The sequence below is a fragment of the Gymnoscopelus microlampas genome (genome assembly GCF_963454915.1).
Source record: "Gymnoscopelus microlampas genome assembly, chromosome: 20".
Lineage (NCBI taxonomy): Eukaryota > Metazoa > Chordata > Actinopteri > Myctophiformes > Myctophidae > Gymnoscopelus > Gymnoscopelus microlampas.
In genome coordinates this window covers 22,382,900-22,401,585 of record NC_139957.1, presented here as the reverse complement: position 1 = coordinate 22,401,585, position 18,686 = coordinate 22,382,900, and the positions used below count along the sequence as shown (strand labels likewise).

The following is an 18,686-nucleotide window of genomic DNA, read 5'->3' as shown; positions in this document are numbered from 1 at the left end:
ATGTATACATTACGGCTGCTAACTAGTAGTAGTAGCAAACTTCAAGACCAAAGAATGATTCTGTAATCAACTTTGTTACCTGTCGCTGCAGCAGCCCGAGCTCTCTGACACGACACCTGGCGGTTGCTATGGTATCAAGTAACACACACAGAGTACAATTCATAATGATCTCAGAAGCTGAAACATGTCCGATGTTCCTTCTACTCTCTGAGTCAATGATAGAACAATGATTCTCCTACCATCGGCGTAATAAACTGCAGCATGCTAAAAAGGGCCATTTTTTTCCTGTAACAGTCTTCAGCCGGTGGAATAAAGAAAAGAAAAATATAAACAGGTATATTTTGTGTTACCCAACAACTGAATATGTCATTGTTAGTCCTTTCCTTGTTGTAACCATACTAGCAAATGATTAACCACTTGGTTGACCAGGGTCCCTCAGGGCACTATACTAGGCCCCCTATTTGTTCCCTCTACACCAAATCGTCTCGCAGAAAATAGTCGGTCTAGATCTAGAGAAGGTCACAACACGTTGAAACGCAACGTGTTGAAGATTGGCTATTTTTATATTCACTCCCAGAATAGGGACGCTAGGTTTCATGTTGTTAATGTGACTAAAGGGAAATGCTAACATTATTGTAGAAAAACTAAGATCTACAAAGAGCTTCAAGTTGCAATATGTACATTTCATGTCCTAAATTTCATGTCCTATCCAAGATTTGTGAGAGACCAAACTTCTACTGCACTTCTAAGATGGAAGAGCTTGGTCAGGGGATATACTCCGGTTAGGAGCTTGAGGCAGTGAACCAGTGGGTGTCCTGTCTTACCCGAAAAAGGTAATGTCACGTAATGTCAAGATAAAGGTTTTACTAAAAGCATATGGGACCATTTGTTGCTTTGTAGGTCTATCTGCTCTGGAAGGCCCTGGTTGAGGACCATAGGCAAGCAAAACCAGCATTGTATCGCACATCTCATCATAAAACCCGGCATTCAAAAAAGCCTTTGTAGTTTGTACAGGTCTATTATTCACAAAAATATAAACACCCATTCTAAAAACAAATACAACACTTTATTTCCAACAGACATTTAAAATTGTATAAAACAGCACAGTAAAGAATCTACCAAAGCTTCTGTAATACTCATTATCATAAAGCGACAAGCTTTTTTTAATATAATACTGTAGTTATTCTCTACACTAGTATTGCAGGAGATTGTTGCCGTGCTAAGCTAACTAACTCATGTGCCTTTGTCTTTATGATTACCCGTTACTGCCGTGGCGTTCACACATGACAATAATTGAGTGGGGAAACCTAACAGGACATGTGGCTACAGCATCATATCACATTCACAGGCCTTTCTTAAACAGGCTCAGATACCCACAGGCAAATAGAAGGCTGGGGTTAAGACCGGGGTTATAATGTAGTGTTGGGTTGGCATCAGGAATGAATACTCAGGTGACACGGCAGTGCAGTTAATCTAACTTGACTTGGCAGTTCAATACTCAAGAACAATCTCAGGAGAACAGAGATTTCCATTTGACCCTAGAAACAAATGGAAGTCTCAAGAAATAAGATATAAGCCTTCTTATATATGGTGTCTCTTGAGAGAGAAATTCTTACTAGACCTAAAAAGTATTTATCTAACCAATTGTGATCATCATCACCAATGGTCAGTCCAATGGTAATAAGATGCATGGGATTCAGTGACAATACAAGTTCACAGGCACAAGTCCATGAGGTGTTGAGCACTCTTTGCCGAGCTGCCAATGTGGTCAATTGGGATATGGTAAACAGGAAAGGAAAAGGTGGCACCAAAACATTCTGCTCTCATGTACGGTACAAGACAAATGAAGCCGTATGATTCTGAAAGGCGAATGAGCAAAGGGTCATAATTGGCATCTTGTAGTAGAGTTTCATTCCAAAATGAGGCATTCGTCATTTGAAATATTTAAAAGGACCATACCGGTCTAAACTCATGTTATTGTCTACTCACAGCTTTGTCCATATTGTACATACATTTCATAGTTCATAAGCTTTTCTCCAGGCACTATTTTTGGCTAGACTTTTCAAATCAATACACGCTTTAAAATGCATTAAAACGCAGTGATTATTAGGTGATTATGACAATAATGTTGGCAAAGAAAATGGCGCACAATTGTGTGTTGGATTACCTGTCTCAAGGAAGTTTGAGTTAATTTTCATCCAACACGCCAGACCACCGTTATGGTCCTTTAATGCTTACTAAACCAATAATACTTAAGTCATGGTACTGTATATCATGATTATATCACAGCTACGGATGTTGTTGGCACAACGGGAAGCGGAGTGCCTTACATGCCAGTAGCCATGATATAATACAATATATCACAGTCTCGAATGTATTATTGCTTTTACAACAGTCGCCAGCAATTAGCAGCTAGATTCACCCACAACTTTAACCAAAAATGTTAACTAAAAACTACTGTAGCTGCGTTTCAATTTGGAGTTCCAATTTGAACAATTTGTGTTATAATACGATAATGTTGACATAAAAACTAGTATTGTGTGTGTGTGTGTGTGTGTGTGTGTGTGTGTGTGTGTGTGTGTGTGTGTAGGGGGGCACTACCCATTCTGCCATTTTTTCAGAATGAAACTCCTCAGTATTCAGTAGCACCAGGAGAAACTGTTTGTGTGTGTCAGAGCGTCTGCACTATGACTGGGTACAGTAGAGACATGTGCTCAGCTCCTCTGATAGGCAGCTTGTGGGTGGTGTAGTAGTGGATGACCTCAGGGATGGTAGAGAAAGGAGGGCTGTTCTCCCCAAGGACGTAGCACCCATCCTCAGTCCGACTGAACTTCATGTGCATGAAGCCTTTACAGCTCCTGTGAGAGAGGGGTGGTGGTTCAGTAAATAATTACATAAAATACAGGACATGAAGTCCTTAACAATAAAGACTGACTGAAACACAATGTCCCTTCTCTAAATGTTTAACCACTTAAACCCTATAATATAGGGCTCTATGCTAGTATATTTTCTGTTTTCGCTCTACATTGAATATCTTCGCAGAAAATTGCAGATCTACAAGCTTACAACACGTCGCCTTGCGACACGTAAGCTTGTAGATCTGCCATTTCTGTGAAAGTTTTCCCTCAGAATATGGATCCTGGTAGTGATGTGTGGGTTGGGTTTTTTCATGACCCGCCCCGCGGATTGAGCCCCGCGGTCGTACCTATAATTCTGTAAAATCATGAAGGTTAGAAAATAATCTTCAAGTATACACCCCAAGGGTACAACTTAGTCGCCAAGAAAGGAATATGACAGCCTTTGCATCCCTTTTGGCTAGGCGTCTGATACGGCTTAAATGGAAAGAAAAACTCCCACCAACTTTCAAGTGCGCTGAAATTTTACACCATCTGGAAACCTTTTTTAACATATATAGAGAGACTGAATGCTGCTGACATTAATGACCCATAAATTGACCCCACTGAATTTGTTTTTGTATTATATTTTTTGTGTATTATTATTATATTTTAAATTCAATTTAAATCCTTCTTTAATAATATATATATATATCCTACTGTGTATACTTTATTTATTTATTTTTTTGACTTGTTTGTATTGTCCTTTGTGTTAATGGTACAATAAGATACCAGGGTTGTGGCTCTTTCGGAGCGGGAACTTTGGGGGGGTGGGAGGGGTAACATAAATTCAGTGTTTTTGTATGCCTTTTGTTATTGACCTGTGAAAATATAAAATAAAAAAACCTTGAACAAAAAAAGTATACACCCCAAGTGTATTCAAACTGTTTTATTGTTATTATTCTTATTACGAATAAAGACAAAACAAGAGCATGTGATTTTTTTTTTGTGTGAGAGAGCGGCTGACCCGCTCACCCGCAGCCCGCATAATTGCCTCTGAAATCCTGACTCTACCACCCACGCCACGGGTCGGCCCGCTCATCACTAGATCCTGGGGTTTCTTGAGTTAGTTACGTTTATCAGAAATAAAGAAGCATCGGGTGGTACAGGGATGTTCTACAGTACGAAAGTGAGACCCCACTACCCCACAATGTGCTGATACTTTCCTGTGGCATGCACCAAAAATAGGCATATCTACAAGCTCACAATGAAACGTTTTCTCCACTGCTGGGATTGAGTTGGGAGTGCAGTGCATTAGATACCCAATATGTGCTCACTGCACATCAAAATACGATGGCCATTGAACCCATCCTTAATGTAATTGATGTTGTGCCTAAGCCTTAATCATTAGCAACTTGGCAAGAAAGCATCACCTGTTGTGTTTATTGGTAATTGCCTTGGTTGTGTTTATTGGTAACAAAACAATATTGGGTGGTCGGAATGCCCCCTAGTGGACAGAAGGTACATACAAGCACGTGCTTATAGCCTGCACTGGGCCTATAATAAGCATGACATAAGCTTGTAAAGGTACCTCACAGTAGGCTAAATTTGGGCATTAAAGAATTTAACACACACACACACACACACACACACACACACACACACACACACACACACACACATACAAAACATAGGGTATTCCACCAAAATGTGGAATGCCCCGACACCATCCTTTAAAAAATGTGGATCACTGGCTCTTTCAAAACAGGCCTGAAAATCCATCTTTCAGGAGACCACAATTTTCACCAAAGAAAGGTTCACTGCCGACATGTTGCCCTTTTCTCCTTTGTACATATAGTGTTTTATATTTGTTGATGATATGTATTATTGTGTTCTTTTTATGCTATGTTAATGCATTTAATACATAGGACCACAATGGAAACAAGTACCCAGGACTTTTTTGTGTTATCCTTTTATGTCTAAATAGTTACACAAATGTCTGACTATACCTCGTGCCGCTTACATTTCTGACAATCAATCAAACTGTACCTGAGGGAGAGCGAGTAGTCACTGCGGCAGGTCTGGCTGTTCCTCACCAGGTAGGAGCTCTCCTTACAGAGCGTCAGCAGACTCTCAGCCTCTGCCCGGCTCAGAGCACCGTGGTACCATCTACAGAATGCACATGAAGACCAACACCATTTTATTTCAGCGATTAAACTGGTCTTCTCCTGAGCGCCTTCCAATGAGCGAGCAGGTAGCAGGTTCAATGACAGGACAGATAATAACTTGGAATGGGTCAAGTGTGTAGCAGATATACAAGCTCATAGCGCGGCACCGAGTGCCGCGCTATGAGCTTGTAGATCTGCTATTTTTGAAAAATCGTGATTTTTTTTATTTTTATTTTTTTTTCAAAAAACTGTTAGGATTTAGATTTTGGGTTAAGTAGAGAGCTTGGTGAAGCACTGCTATGTAATTTAACCAACAGACACAATGAAACGTGATGGCAGGCGAGGGAAAGAGATGAGCAGAGATAGCCTAAAGAAGGACTTATTTTATGGACATGATCCCACAGAAGGAATTTGGTTCAATCTCCAAGTAAATTAGATTTTTGTGTTCCCTCAACTGCCTTGAAATAACTGTGGGAGTCACAACAGCCCTATCGGGACTCGGGAGGTGTCATTTAGAACCATCAAATCAGAAATGAAGATATGTGTACAATTATTGCCACCAACTGTTATAGTACCTTTGGAGCACAGTGGCGTATTAAGGTTGTATTAACTGTCTCATATTTTAATGGGTTGTACTCACCATCTAAAAAGCCATGCCATCCAAATGGTGTCTAGAATATTGACTTTGTGTGTAGATTAATGCCATCATCACTTTATTTTAGACCAACTTAGTTTGAAATTTGACACCCTAAAACGCTGGTTATGTTCATTTCAATAACACATTTTCACTCAATGTCAGCAAATGGATAGAAGTAAGGTTATTTAGTGTTAACAGGAAGTCATAGCTAGCCACAGGAGATGGAAAGGAAAAATACATGATCGTGAATAGAGACAGGAAGTTTAGAGAGATGGGATGATGATGCAACACAGCCTCTTGAACTGAATGTAGGAACGGTGGACGTTGATGTTATATTATGTGGTCAGTTGCATTTACTGGTTGAGACACCGAGGAGGATGCTGCCAGCACACTGGCTTTTAAGACTTACACTTGTCTCTCCAGTGGCAGAGTTGGGTCCACTCTCTCCCCCAGGACTGGAGGAGTATCACCAATCATACGGAGGGTGGCCGACCCTCCAGTGACTGTGGTGGATGTAGGGCTGGTTCTGGGTTGCCTGGTCTGGTCTGTTTGGGCTCGTGAGCGCTCCCTCTCGGCCCCTTCAAACTGAACTGTCGATAGACAAAGAAAAAGGGTTAGGAACATAACTAATGAAGAGAAAAAATCCCACAAAATAGTCAAAGTGGCGTGTTTTTCCTGGCTTGCCAGAGTGGTACTTTGGGGACACACTATGTGTCGGTGTTGGAAGACAGGCACAAGGTGCGTCTCATCTGCAATTTTGGTGTCAACAAAGACAACGGTTTGCACGGCCTGCTTGGACCAGGTCTACCAACGCATAACGAGGCATGCGCTCATCCATTGGTCTTTTCAGTACACTTTAGTTGGCAACAGTGCATCCACATAGATATCTCCAAACATCACATAGACCAGCATTATGTTATTCTTATCAGTTTCATTTTGGTATGAATCCCTCAATCTGGAAAAAAAACAATTACATTGTTTTTGTATTATTGTACATCCCTAAGTGGACCCTGACCTGACATCCACTTAGGAGGATCATGCAGCAGTCGTTTTGCAAATTTTGTAAATTTGTGAATTAAGCCACACATATCACAATGCGGGGTTCAGTGGCAAAGCCACGATAAAGGCTTGATGGTGCATGTCGACTGGTGTAGAGAAGGTCTACGCCTCATTTGGCCAAATGGCAATAGCAATAATAAATACTTCACCAATAAATACAAAAGTGTCTCACAAGAGGCAAATTTTCAAGTAGGACCCAAATTTGACACTTTACGTGAGTTTCACTTTGACTTCACTTCAATGTCCTAGTGTCCTACCTAGACTGTTCGGTCTTTCATGGCCTGCAGTTTTGTGACATCATGCATGTAGTGGCATGCGCTGGTGTTGGTCCACTTTTGAGTAGACACATAACACATAACACCTACAGACAATCCCCTGTCTAGGTGGCTGTAGAAGAAATAGCACAAATATTGAAGCCCAATATTTCACCTGCTAGTGCTTTAGAGATATTGTCTTTCTTCCACTCCCAGGGTTGGTCGTATTCATCGGCTGGCCTCTCGTCATCCTGCGGTAGCCTGCTTTCCCTGCCTTCTCCCTGACCAAACCCGACCTCGACCCCCTGGGGCTGTAGGTGTGATGGTGGAGAGGCTAGGTGGTAGTGGCGAGGCCGCTCCTCATAGGGGTTGTCATACAGCTGGCCACCGTCTCCAATCCCCAGCCTGTTGTTCATTGGGCTATGCTGGAGCTCTGCACACAAAATATACAAAAACTTACTGTGTGCACTTCCCCTGTCTCATCACAGACACTCGTAAAGCACATAGAAAAGGGGCACACGTGTGCGCTCACACACGCACGCACACACAAACATAAACTTCAGGTGTGTATATTTCACTATACTGATAATGTACAAACAAGATTCCTTCACTACCTTGCTTTTATGATTTATCTTTTGTTTTCGCATGTTTCCAACACTTTAAGACTTGTACAAAATATTTGTCAATACTTTCCATACCAACATAGTTAATGTGTGTTAACAAATTAGATACAGTTTAAACATAAATTATGAGCTAACTGACCAGAGATGATCCTCTGGGCCTCAAATGGCTCCATATAGCTGCACCAGTCCGGTGGTGCAGATTTGTGCTCCCAGTCAGGCCTGATCCTCGGATCTGGACGGGCGTCAAATGGGTCAGAGTAGTCTGTGTCCCCTACTGCTGGGGCAGATGGAACCACCTAGAGAGAGAGAGACAGAGAAAGAGAGAGAGAGAGAGAGGGAGAGAGACAAACAAAAGGATGGGCAGAAAGCAAATTAAGTAGCGCAATGTTACAGATTTAATTGTGCCAAGCTGATGAGCCAGGACAATATGTGTGTGCATGTGTGCTGGCATGGGCATGTCATGGACTTCAGAGAATAAATGAGGCTCTTTTCTACTATTCTGGGAGAGAAGAAAGAAAGTTTAAGAGAACATATGAAGACTGAGTGCGGTAGAAACATGCTCTGGAAAGTAAAGCAGCATCATACAGTACTTACAGGTTCCTCTTGAACAGTCACAGGGCTGAGAGGGACCTTACAGCGACCAAACTCCTGGGAGTCCACTTTGATGAGTCTATGTTTGGGTGACACTATTTTCACCTAGAACACGACGCATTAGTGAGCGGAAACACATTCACAAATCAATCATACAGTACATCCCTTCAAGAAAAAACAAATCACTGTAGTGCTAGCTCTCTGGAGACTTCTACTCTCAGGATCTGCAGCGCAGCATAACACTGAATACATGAACATTGCTTTGAAAACGTACATATTATTCATACCTCCACACCATTAGGCAGAACTGAACCGAACGCAGGGAAAGAGGGCAGGCTCACTGTGGCGCTACAGGAGTTGTAGCTGGCTTTCTGCTTGTCAGACGTCTGGTAGGGGTCCTCGAAGTCCAATTCCTTCTGAGCTCTGTAAGCCTTCAGAAACTCACTCTCTGTGTAATCTGGCCTCGGGGGCTGTGGAGGATCGCGCCGGCTGCCAAGGTTTAAGTAGCCCTTCAACCACTTTGCCATGGATCTAGGAAGTGTGAAGAAAACAGATTGCACAGGATTTGCATAATGATGATGACAGAGAGGATGGAAATGATGTCCTGCTTTTTTAAATTTTTTGTTTGTACATAATGTTATCTTTAGCTGTATTTTTGTATTCATGTTTGAACTGTGGTGCCACTATATATGACTATGAAGTATGAATACCAAGGACCTCATTGGAAACTAAGACCGCAAGGACATTTTTGAACGGACCTTTTAGACAAAGTATTTCAAATGTAACTGTGCTGTTTTCCATTTTTGCCTAATGAAATATTCAATAAATCAACCAATCAATCAAAGCAGCTCAATACCACTGAGAAACTGACTAAACTCACTGTGTCTTCGAGGAAAAAGTTGGCAGAATAAAAACATACACAATATACCATGCCATGACCATGCAAATGGCCCAGTGTCAGCCACTTCTTATCAACTTATAGGCAAAGCAAAGAGCTTTAATAATGCCTTCATTCGGCAAAGTAATACAAAAAAAACTATATATCACTACTGCCAAATAAACATAGAAATGAGTTAGGCGAGCTTTATCACAGTGACTTACCCATGTTAGCATAACACAAGTTTCAAGCAGTTTCAACCCATATTTTGTTATGTATATTTGCTTGCAGCTTAATACCAATAGTTAATAATAGTAATATCAATGTACGTTGTTAATAATGCATTAGTCGGTAATTTTCCAACAGCTCCATCATCAATAAGCTAAGGCTGTAGGCTAGGTAGCTAACATGGTAGCTAACGTTGTAGTGTTATTATGGTGTTTTGTCTCACCCTCCTTGCCCTGTCGGTACCCCGTACCAGTTATATTTGTGTTATATCAACATCCAGAGTTTTATATTTATATACATTTAAGAATGAAACATACTTTTCCTATTCAACAACCGCCTGCTCTGTAACCAAGCAGGTCGGTAAACTAATGCTACTGCTAGCTAATGCTAACCCAGGCCAGTGTTGTTGCCAGATGTTGCGAGAGAAAGAAGCAACCGGGTCTATGAAAACAAAGCCCATGAAAAGAAGCGAGCCCTTCGCCGTTTTAAACCCGATGCACGCATTGTGAGCTTGTAGATCTGCTATTTTCAAAATAGCCAAATAGTGAAAAATGTGGAATATTTTTGAAACATGATTCTAACAAACAAATTCACAAATCTGGTATGGGTGTCCCTGGAACAAGATATTTCAACTCAGATGTGGGGGGGGGGGGGGGGGGGGGTACAACTACATATATTAATTTGGGGGTCCTTGAGATGAAAAATGTTTGAGAAGGGTCTGGTTTCAACCATAATATTAGAATAAAAACATTGGAAACAAGCCCAAATAAGCAGCTACACTTAAAGCCCAAAAAAATCGCACCCCGCAAACAACCAATATTTGCAAGCAACTTTACAGAAAACAAGTCCAAAGTCGCTTATAATAAGCGGACATGGCAACGCTCGCTTCTCCGACACAACACTGTTGACTGGCATTTAAAGGGGAGTGACAGTCGGCCAGCAATTGCATTTAAAGGGAACAACAATAATTCATGTAATTTAATGTTAATATGTATAATATAGATTGTTTTATATATGATTTATGGTGTTAATTAAATAACGTTGTCTGTAATATAGCACACACACTCAATATTGAGAATATATAGACTATTTAAAAAATGTTTTACAAAGAAAGAACAAGTAGCCCACAACTAGCTTAATACTTCGATCACTAGCTATGATGGATGGATCAACAGTTACAAAAGTCATTAGAACGGGTCCCATTCTGATGTCCTGATGTTTATGCAGTTCCAGTGATGTGGACATTGTGGTTACAGGCAGCTTATGGTATAATAGTTTGCACCAAATTGATCGCTGTGAGGAAATTCGTCCTCCTGCATTGACCCATTCTAAATATTGGGAACATTGAGCCTTGGGTGGTAAAAGTGTGTAAGTGTCCTTTATGTACACAAATGTCCTATATAGGCCTATAACCTAATAAATCCAGGCAATGCTATGTGAAGCACCTCTTTTATATTGCAAGTTTTGATCATTTCATTATTCAATACTGTTTCAGTATTTAACAATTAAGCTAATTATGCAATCTGTGTTCAATCTCTTTTTCAGAAGTCACTGTTCCATTCAATTCAAATACCCAGTAAAAGTCCTAGTGCCAAAATAATCTGAAAAACAATATGCTTCCTGGCAAGTCTGAATACAGTTCAAAGCAGACAAAGAATATGAGTAAAAATACATTTTTAATCAAAGAATAAGGGTCGAAGAAGCAAAAGCTTAGTTTTTTCCTTCTTCTTACAAAGCAAACTTTTCATTTTCCACAAAATGAAATGTTTCATTTTTTAAACTACAGGTCCAGGAGTTTACATCACACCATTTACATATTAGACATTTAATTGACACTCAATGACAATGAACAGCTAAGGGTTTAGTGTCTTGCTCAAGGACACTGACAGAATATAGACTGGGATCAGTTCACACTGCAGATTCTCACTGCAGCTCTCTGCTATTTGGTTGCACATCAAATTTATCAGAGATTTATAATATTTTATATTATTATCATGGCAAGACAAACTTTATTGCCCACTGTCTCAATCCATCCTTTACATCTTAATCACTGTCATTGCTATCACTGTCTGAATATGCCCCCAAGAGGCTGAGAGATGACCCATTCTGAACATTGACTGGTTGAGTAGCACCGGCTGTCACCACTTTAGAACCTGTAAAATAAAAAACAAAAAACAATTCAGGTTTAATGGCCATAGAGAGAGAAACAAAACAAAGATAAGAAAATACAAAAGTAAATTCCCATTAGATTAAGAAATGCATTCTGTAAATACGTAAAGCAGACTGTAGTGTGTAGACACTCAGGGCCCCATTTTGCGCTCCACTTTACCCCTTATGCTTAAACTTTTTAGACATTTTGTTTTACTAGTATTTTGAAAAACTAAGGTAAATATCAGTCGCAAATATATCCTGTTGGGTAAAATACCAAAGGGATAGACAGAACCGAAGACAAGTACCTTATTAAAATATTAAGATTAACAGCCCTCAAACTTATAACCAGAAACTGGCATCAGAAACTAAGCCCTAGTGTACAGAAATGGGGGGCTAATGGAACAAATAAAAGTAATGGAGCAGTTAACATAAAATTTGAGGCAATCTTAGTAAGAGTAGTACTCTGTGGTGTAAATGGGAGAGATACATGGAAAGTGTGGGTGTGGATGGGGAGGGACCATAATGTAAGCTATGACGAAATAACACCTCAGCATAACTAAAAGCACAGTATAGAATGCTATTGGAAATAAATAAGGAAGAGTCAACAACCAAATGGGGGAAGCACTTCTAATTTTAACACGGTACTGTTTTATTATCAGGCACTTGATGAAAGACTGACCTAATTAATGATCTGTTTACTCTGATGTCCTAGTTGGAGAAAACTTTTTTTCGTGTTTTCTTGTTTTTTATTTTGTCCTTTTTTCCCTTTCCTTTTTACTGATGTATACTTTGTGTCAATCTTGTGCCTTATTTGTCTTATTTTGTTCTTGTCTCTGTTTTGTCCCGATGTTGTATTTCGTGTTGTCTCTCAAGTCGACATGAGTACCTCACTGTGGTGTCAACATGAAAAAAACAAAGTAAAAAACAAAACAAAATTGTCATACGGGCAGACCAGCCACGTTGTCACGGTCATGTCACTATGACACCAATCTGGGAACCCAGAGCTAACTGCAAAGGAAAAACAGCGACCTCTGCTGTTTGTGACAATGTCAGTTAACTCTGGGACAATGACGACACAGCACATGTGCGCAAGGAAACCGGGGTTTAAGTCTGCCTTCACCGCTCCACTTCCGGGTGGTGCGACTACGTTTCCAGTAGGGAATGACCGACGGACACGTGAATCCCGCCCACTACATTTGATTGGGTAAAGCGCGGCCTGCTTCCTGATCTGAAGGCACGCCCACTCCCACACAGTGTGTACACGTTCTGACGAACCTTCAGGACAGATTCCAACGCAGTGCAGAATCTGTTCTTGAGAGATTACTATGACACAGCCATAACCATAAAAAATATGGAGTGTGTTGTCTAACCTCAATGTGTCATCATGGCATCAGGCGCAAACAAATCAGTCAGCTGCACATATGGGCAGTTGGGCACAAAAGGGGCATTCCCATAAATGGGCATATACTGATGACATCAGCAATATCCATATATGGCCATAAAAGGGACAAGGACTGACATATACAGATATCTCAATATATGGGCATATTGGTCGGATTGGCGATGCGACATTGATGTGAGGGCTGTGTTGCGACCCAAACTCTAGATTTGAGGGCCAGGTAGCGGCCTGAACCTCTAGACTAGTAGTAAAAAAAATGCCATATGTGTCACCTGTGTTTGAGCTAGGGGCAGCAGGGGGCGCCATTGGAGCAGGTTTGCTGACAGCTGCTGTTGGTTTCTTCTTCACCACCAGAGATCCGAGCCCTCCACCTCTTAGTGTCCCCACACTCTTCTCCCAACTCTCTACCTTGATCCTTTTTACTCCCACAGCCACAGAGCTCTGTAGATAAACAACAAGACATACACATTATTCTTTCACAAAGAAGTAAGTCCTAGAACAAATCATATTTATCCACAAGTTTCCTAGGGAGTTGTAGGCATCACTTCCTGTCGATTTGATCCAATGAAATCCCATGAAATCCAATGATATCCAATGAAATCGACAGGAAGTGATGCCCACAACGCCCTAGGAAACTTGTGGACACAAAGCAGCAGATGGGTACAGCATAAGGGCAATTAAAGCTGTCATCACTCAAATTCTGGCAGTCATGTACTGTTCTATGAGGTAAATAACAACACCCATGTGCTATGATAGCACTGAATGCGAGTACATACACTTTGTGCAGTATCAGGGGCTATACCTGTGCATCTGTAGTTTTGTCAGTGGTGAGAACGTCCGTAGGTCTGTCCGTACTGGATCTGTTTGGTTGTACATCATTACTCTTTTCATCCAGGTCTGAATCAGAGTCTGAATCCCTCAGTCTCTTCACTAGAGCCCGGTCCAACATCTCTCTGTAAGAAACATGATTTTAATGATTACATCAGCCAAAAAGGTTTGGTAAGTTTCATGTCTGTGCAAGTTGATTTTCATTTCATATTGAAACCTCTGGCTTGCTGGTTATTTCTGGTTATTGCATGTTTAATTTTATAAAATAGTCTAATGACCAACTTATATTAGATTCATTTGACAGTTAACCGTTGTCTCCCTCTCGTGATGGAGATAGGTAATTGAAACAATGTCTGAACTGCAATAAATATGGAGCGTCCAATCCAGTGCCCTCTGCTTCAAATAACTTTAGTGGCATTGTCAATCATCTCACCAGTACAGATGCGCTAGTTATATTCTGGGCATGTCACAATAAGCAAACATTTGGAGAAAATGGCAGATCGGCTAACAGATTTAGTGTAGAGGGGAAAAGGAGGGGTCCAAGAAGACCCCGCCACTGTATGGCCGACATGATACCCTCCCGGTGAGATCACCGACTTCACTGATTGGTGTGGCGCATGCATCTCATAGCCTGGCATGACTAGACTAATATCACTGCATAGATATTAGTCTGAAATCTATGTGTGGAACCTGCATTTCCAAGGGGCGGATAAAAATGAATGCCTCTGGTGATAAAAAAAAAAAAAAACATATTTGCATACTGGGCCCTTATTGGTGCCCAAAAATTCTGGGCAGCAAAATCCAATCACAACCGAGCGGGGCCATACAATCTGCTGAGGGCTTTTTTTTTTCTTTTTGCACTGGCAGATTCGTCTGGTTTCCAGGCTATGATTCTCATGCTATGAATGGACACATGGACATGCACACACAAGTCGGCTGTACAGCTTTTAAAAAAAAAGCTGGCTCCTATTATTTTTACACACCAGAGCAGCTGAATAGCCTCTGTAATTTACCAGCAAAAGAGAAAATCTACAAGCCATTGGTGGTTGGCGGGTGCTAATTGTATTCCCTGAATATGTATATTGCACGTTCAAATGCCTAACTAACTTTGTCTCTCTCTCATCCTCTTCTTGTTGCCGTTGCCTCTCTCTGTCCTCCATCATTCTGTACTGGTCGATCATCCCCTCGAAGTCCACCGTGGCCTGTCTCTGGTTTAACTCCTTCAGCTCCTGAAGGTTCTCCAGAACCTCCATCTCCATCTTGGAATCCCGAGTTCGGTTCTCCAACACCTGGGTAAAGGATCACAAATAGCATTAAATCCTCATTCTTGGGGTGCCACCATTGGGAGGATTCCAACAAGATCCTGGGAGGGACTGATTCTCACAGCTGGTTCATTATTAATGAATCCAGAACTCCTTTTCAGAGTTTATTTTTCTTTTCATGTTAAATGACATTCTGATCATGGCAGATTATTTCCCCAATTGTGTCTTTAGAGTTAAATTAAGAATCTGAATGAATTATGTTTGAATACCCACCTGCTGAGTGAGTATCCACATACATTCATTCAGGCTATTCCGGAATCCTCTACAATTGCGTCAATGCTTAAAGTGATGCTTCTTGCGCCGTTTCATTATGGTTCTTCATTGTGTGACATTTGTGTGAGAAACGGTGAATAAACATTGCTTGGCAAATACTAATGACATAAAGGCATTATGGATATATTGTTATTTAGGTGAGACACAATTTTAGAATATATTTGGAATGACAGCTAACATGACCGAAATTGTCTTTACACCAACCTTCATGGGGTTGTTCAGTTCCTCCTCTTCTCTCTCCGTCACAATTCTCTTCTCCTCTTCTTCAAGCAGTTTTTCAGCCTGGAAATTCCTTGTGGCACCATGCTCCATGGCATAGTCTGTGTTTTCTGGATCAGTCTATAAAGGGGGACAACCAATTCTTAGTAAAACAGAACTGACTTTTTCCATTTAACCAAATCTCTTTGCCAAAAATAGACGATCAAAGCTCAGTGAGCTTGTAGATCTGCTATTTTTGGCGAATGTTCCATCCAGAACAGGAATGCTGGGGTTCAAGTGGAGACTGTTTTGAAAAAAAAATAGTCATTTTTTTTGTGGACCATTTTACATCAATATGTCACGTACTACTTCTTTAAAAGTGCATGGTATCTTTTTAAACATATTTTTTAAATACAGTTACATACAGTAAAAATAACATTACATCAGATTTAAATAGCGCTATTCAAAAGGTACTTAAAGTCGCTTTACAGAGAGAGACTAAACTATATCCACAAATGAATACTGCGTCTCTATTGTGAAATTCTACGTACCATTACTATGTAGTATTACATAGTAGTAATGGCACTGTAATTAACATGCAATGCTATATTCTGGCTTATGTTTTGGAATTACAAGCCTTAAATGAACAATTTGTCCATTTGTTTTGATAAAGTGTTTTAATTTCAAAGTGTGTGGTCTGATAAAGATATAAACAAATAGGTTAACAGAAACCCTCACCTTGAAGGTAATTTCAGCCAGACAACGAGTACACTTGATGTAGAAGCGGAAGATGGGCAGACCCATGTACAGCTCATTCATAACAGTCTCCTTACGGGCATTGAATTTCTTCCCCTTATAGATGTACTCTCCGCATGTTTTACACCTGCAGCCCGTCAGAGAAGCACAAGAATGTTCATTTAAAAGAAAATAACCCTCTAACTCTTCAAGAGGCAAGAGAATGTATTTGTCACCTACAAGTAAAAGCAGCGAGATGCTAGTGTGGCAAGGTCTGCAAAACTGTGCCAACAGGCCACATCACGACACAAACAATACTAATTGCGATCAGTAATAATAGGTCAATGAGAACATTAGCAAGATATACCTCATATTGAACGGAGCCATCAATCTGACCACATATTGACGGTCTTTTGGAAGTTTCAGCTTTGGGATTTTGGATGGATCAAAATCTGGTGGGTAGTATTTCTGTAGAGGACAAAACACAGTTATGAGTTACTCTAATCTGAACTACATTATGTTGCACTAAAGCTATCCAACATTTTGCTTAACAACATCAAGAGCGATGACATGCAATGCAACATAACCATCGATTCATTGGTTTGAGAAACGTGAACCTTCGCCACAGAATCTTGTTTCTGGGGGGTTATGAGCTGCGAGGACCTTTAGTTAAGTTTAGATGTACTACCGTGGTTGGTAACCAGGCTGCTGCGGATAAACCATTGTTCTAAACTAGTGGTTCTCAACCAGTGGTCCTTGAGGGGGTTCCAGGTGGTCCCCAGCTAAATGGAGAGTTGGTAACCAAACGGACCCTTATAGATCGTTAACTCTTGCTTTCATTTTACGCTCTCAATAGTTACATTATTGTTAAACATCTGCATTACTTAAATAATTGTTATTTTGATCAAAGTTTGCCTGTTGTCTCTCCTAATGGTACCAACATCGATACAGCATGGAATTGTGGACAAATACGATAACAAAATATTCTACGTTTTGGGGTCTGAGAGTCTAAATCTCATCAAACGGTGGTCCGTGGCTCAAATGGCATACGCTACTTACATTCAAAACTTTTCTTTCAGACATTGTTGATCAGGGTAGAAAACCAAACCTATCAAGAAAAAAAGAACACTTCAGTATCAAAGTGATCAGCGACTAGCATGAAGCTACTAGCTAGTCAAGCTACTGCTACAACGTAAATAAAGCCTCACACACGAGTGAACCTCCGGTTGTCGCTTCTTTAACTTCCGTCAAGGTAAAGCTGCCAAAGTTTGCTACTGCCCTCTACAGGAACTAACCACGCATCACCAGGCTGTTGGAACAGGCCACTCACTACATTCAGAAATCAAAGCAATCCATCCAAGTCTACAATAAATAGGGTTGTCGTTGTCTATTCAAAAAGAAACATCTAATAATAATGATAATGATAATATTAATAATAATAAAAATAACAATAACGATAACAATAACAATAACAATAACATTAATAGTAATAGTAATAGTAATAGTGATAGTAATAGTAATAATAATAATAATAATAATAAATAAATTGTCAAATAGAATTTGAATTTGAAATGTAATTATGGGAAGCAATGAAAGAACGGATTTTTCTTTAAATATAAATATAAATGATTGAATCAAGAGCAAAATGAAAAGTATAATAAGCTAATGGTTGATTTTGTAAATCTGCACACAAAATAAAATAAAACGGAGGTGGATAGAGACCTTAAATGCAATGGAATCGGAATTGACCAAATTGAATGATGTCTATATGCCTTCGCCTATATGTGATGTGACAATAAAGTTGATTCTGAGTCTGACCTATTAGGCTAGGTGTTTGAAAAATAACCAATCTGCTTGTTTATTCAGCTACTGTAATACCTGTCAGCACCATATGTCAGCATGATGAGATCAGTGTTCAACAACCTGCAATTAAACCACATCTAATTCTGTCACATACTAGCCTGGCCCCAAATCCACCCCTCCAACACGCATGCGCGCGCACGCGTGTGTGTGTGTGTGCGTGCGTGTGCACACACACACACACACACACACACACACACACACACACACACACACACACACACACACACACACACACACACACACACACACACACACTATACCTTGGGGGCATTTGGGGTTATTTATACAGGAGGAAATTGGATCGTGATTAGAGATTGGTGTCAGTGTGGGTTAACTAGGCGTCTGATTTCAGTTTTATTGAACAAAGGTGACAGATGTGCACACATGTAGGCACTATAGGCAGTGGTGGAAAGTAACTAAGTACACTTACTCAAGTACTGTACTAGTTTTGAGGTATTTATACTTTTATTGGAGTAAGCCTACTTCCAATTTTCAATAATTTTACTTCTACTCCATTACATCTCTGTACACACAGACGGCAGAACAGATTGACGGAAACATGGACAACGCTTTGGGTGACTTTATATTAAAAAAAATAGATTTTAACATCTCTCTTCACAAGATCTATATATAACTTGAACCTTAA

At 40.3% G+C, this 18,686-nt stretch overlaps 2 protein-coding genes across 6 annotated transcripts; both read right to left on the bottom strand.

The window, feature by feature from the left end:
• Window positions 1-1,051: 1,051 nt before the first annotated feature.
• LOC311036446 (SH2 domain-containing adapter protein F-like) lies at window positions 1,052-9,659 on the bottom strand. Of its 5 annotated transcripts, none has more exons than XM_084045146.1 (8): window positions 9,495-9,659; window positions 8,454-8,697; window positions 8,170-8,271; window positions 7,715-7,871; window positions 7,128-7,385; window positions 6,049-6,229; window positions 4,884-5,003; window positions 1,052-2,858 (listed from the first exon to the last, which is right to left on the bottom strand). In XM_084045146.1, exons 2-8 carry the CDS (start codon window positions 8,691-8,693, stop codon window positions 2,672-2,674), a joined length of 1,245 nt encoding a protein of 414 aa, XP_083901272.1. In that variant the 5' UTR covers window positions 8,694-8,697; window positions 9,495-9,659; the 3' UTR covers window positions 1,052-2,671. The 5 variants fall into 5 exon arrangements, with proteins under 5 accessions (XP_083901272.1, XP_083901273.1, XP_083901274.1 ...); XM_084045147.1 differs by having other exon boundaries at window positions 9,589-9,624; XM_084045148.1 differs by lacking the exon at window positions 9,495-9,659 and adding an exon at window positions 9,268-9,420.
• A 1,269-nt stretch (window positions 9,660-10,928) lies between these two features.
• yju2 (YJU2 splicing factor homolog) lies at window positions 10,929-17,383 on the bottom strand. Its single transcript, XM_084045840.1, has 8 exons — window positions 17,237-17,383; window positions 16,545-16,645; window positions 16,181-16,325; window positions 15,449-15,583; window positions 14,757-14,938; window positions 13,624-13,774; window positions 13,094-13,262; window positions 10,929-11,424 (listed from the first exon to the last, which is right to left on the bottom strand). The coding sequence occupies exons 1-8, from the start codon at window positions 17,258-17,260 to the stop codon at window positions 11,315-11,317; spliced, it is 1,017 nt and encodes a 338-aa protein (XP_083901966.1). The 5' UTR covers window positions 17,261-17,383; the 3' UTR covers window positions 10,929-11,314.
• Between the last annotated feature and the right edge of the window lie 1,303 nt (window positions 17,384-18,686).

What these genes read in the sequence shown, in the direction of transcription:
- LOC311036446 (XM_084045145.1), bottom strand. Translation starts at nt 9,083, where the DNA reads ATGTTTTTATTCTGCCAACTTTTTCCTCGAAGACACAGTGA. An exon ending in TTCTGCCTAATGGTGTGGAG is followed by an intron (nt 8,272 to 8,453) that starts GTATGAATAATA and finishes GTCGTGTTCTAG; the next exon opens with GTGAAAATAGTGTCACCCAA. An exon ending in GGCCCAGAGGATCATCTCTG is followed by an intron (nt 7,386 to 7,714) that starts GTCAGTTAGCTC and finishes TTTTGTGTGCAG; the next exon opens with AGCTCCAGCATAGCCCAATG.
- yju2 (XM_084045840.1), bottom strand. Translation starts at nt 17,260, where the DNA reads ATGTCTGAAAGAAAAGTTTTGAAT. An exon ending in CTGAAAGAAAAGTTTTGAAT is followed by an intron (nt 16,646 to 17,236) that starts GTAAGTAGCGTA and finishes TGTCCTCTACAG; the next exon opens with AAATACTACCCACCAGATTT. An exon ending in AACTGAACAACCCCATGAAG is followed by an intron (nt 14,939 to 15,448) that starts GTTGGTGTAAAG and finishes TCCTTTACCCAG; the next exon opens with GTGTTGGAGAACCGAACTCG.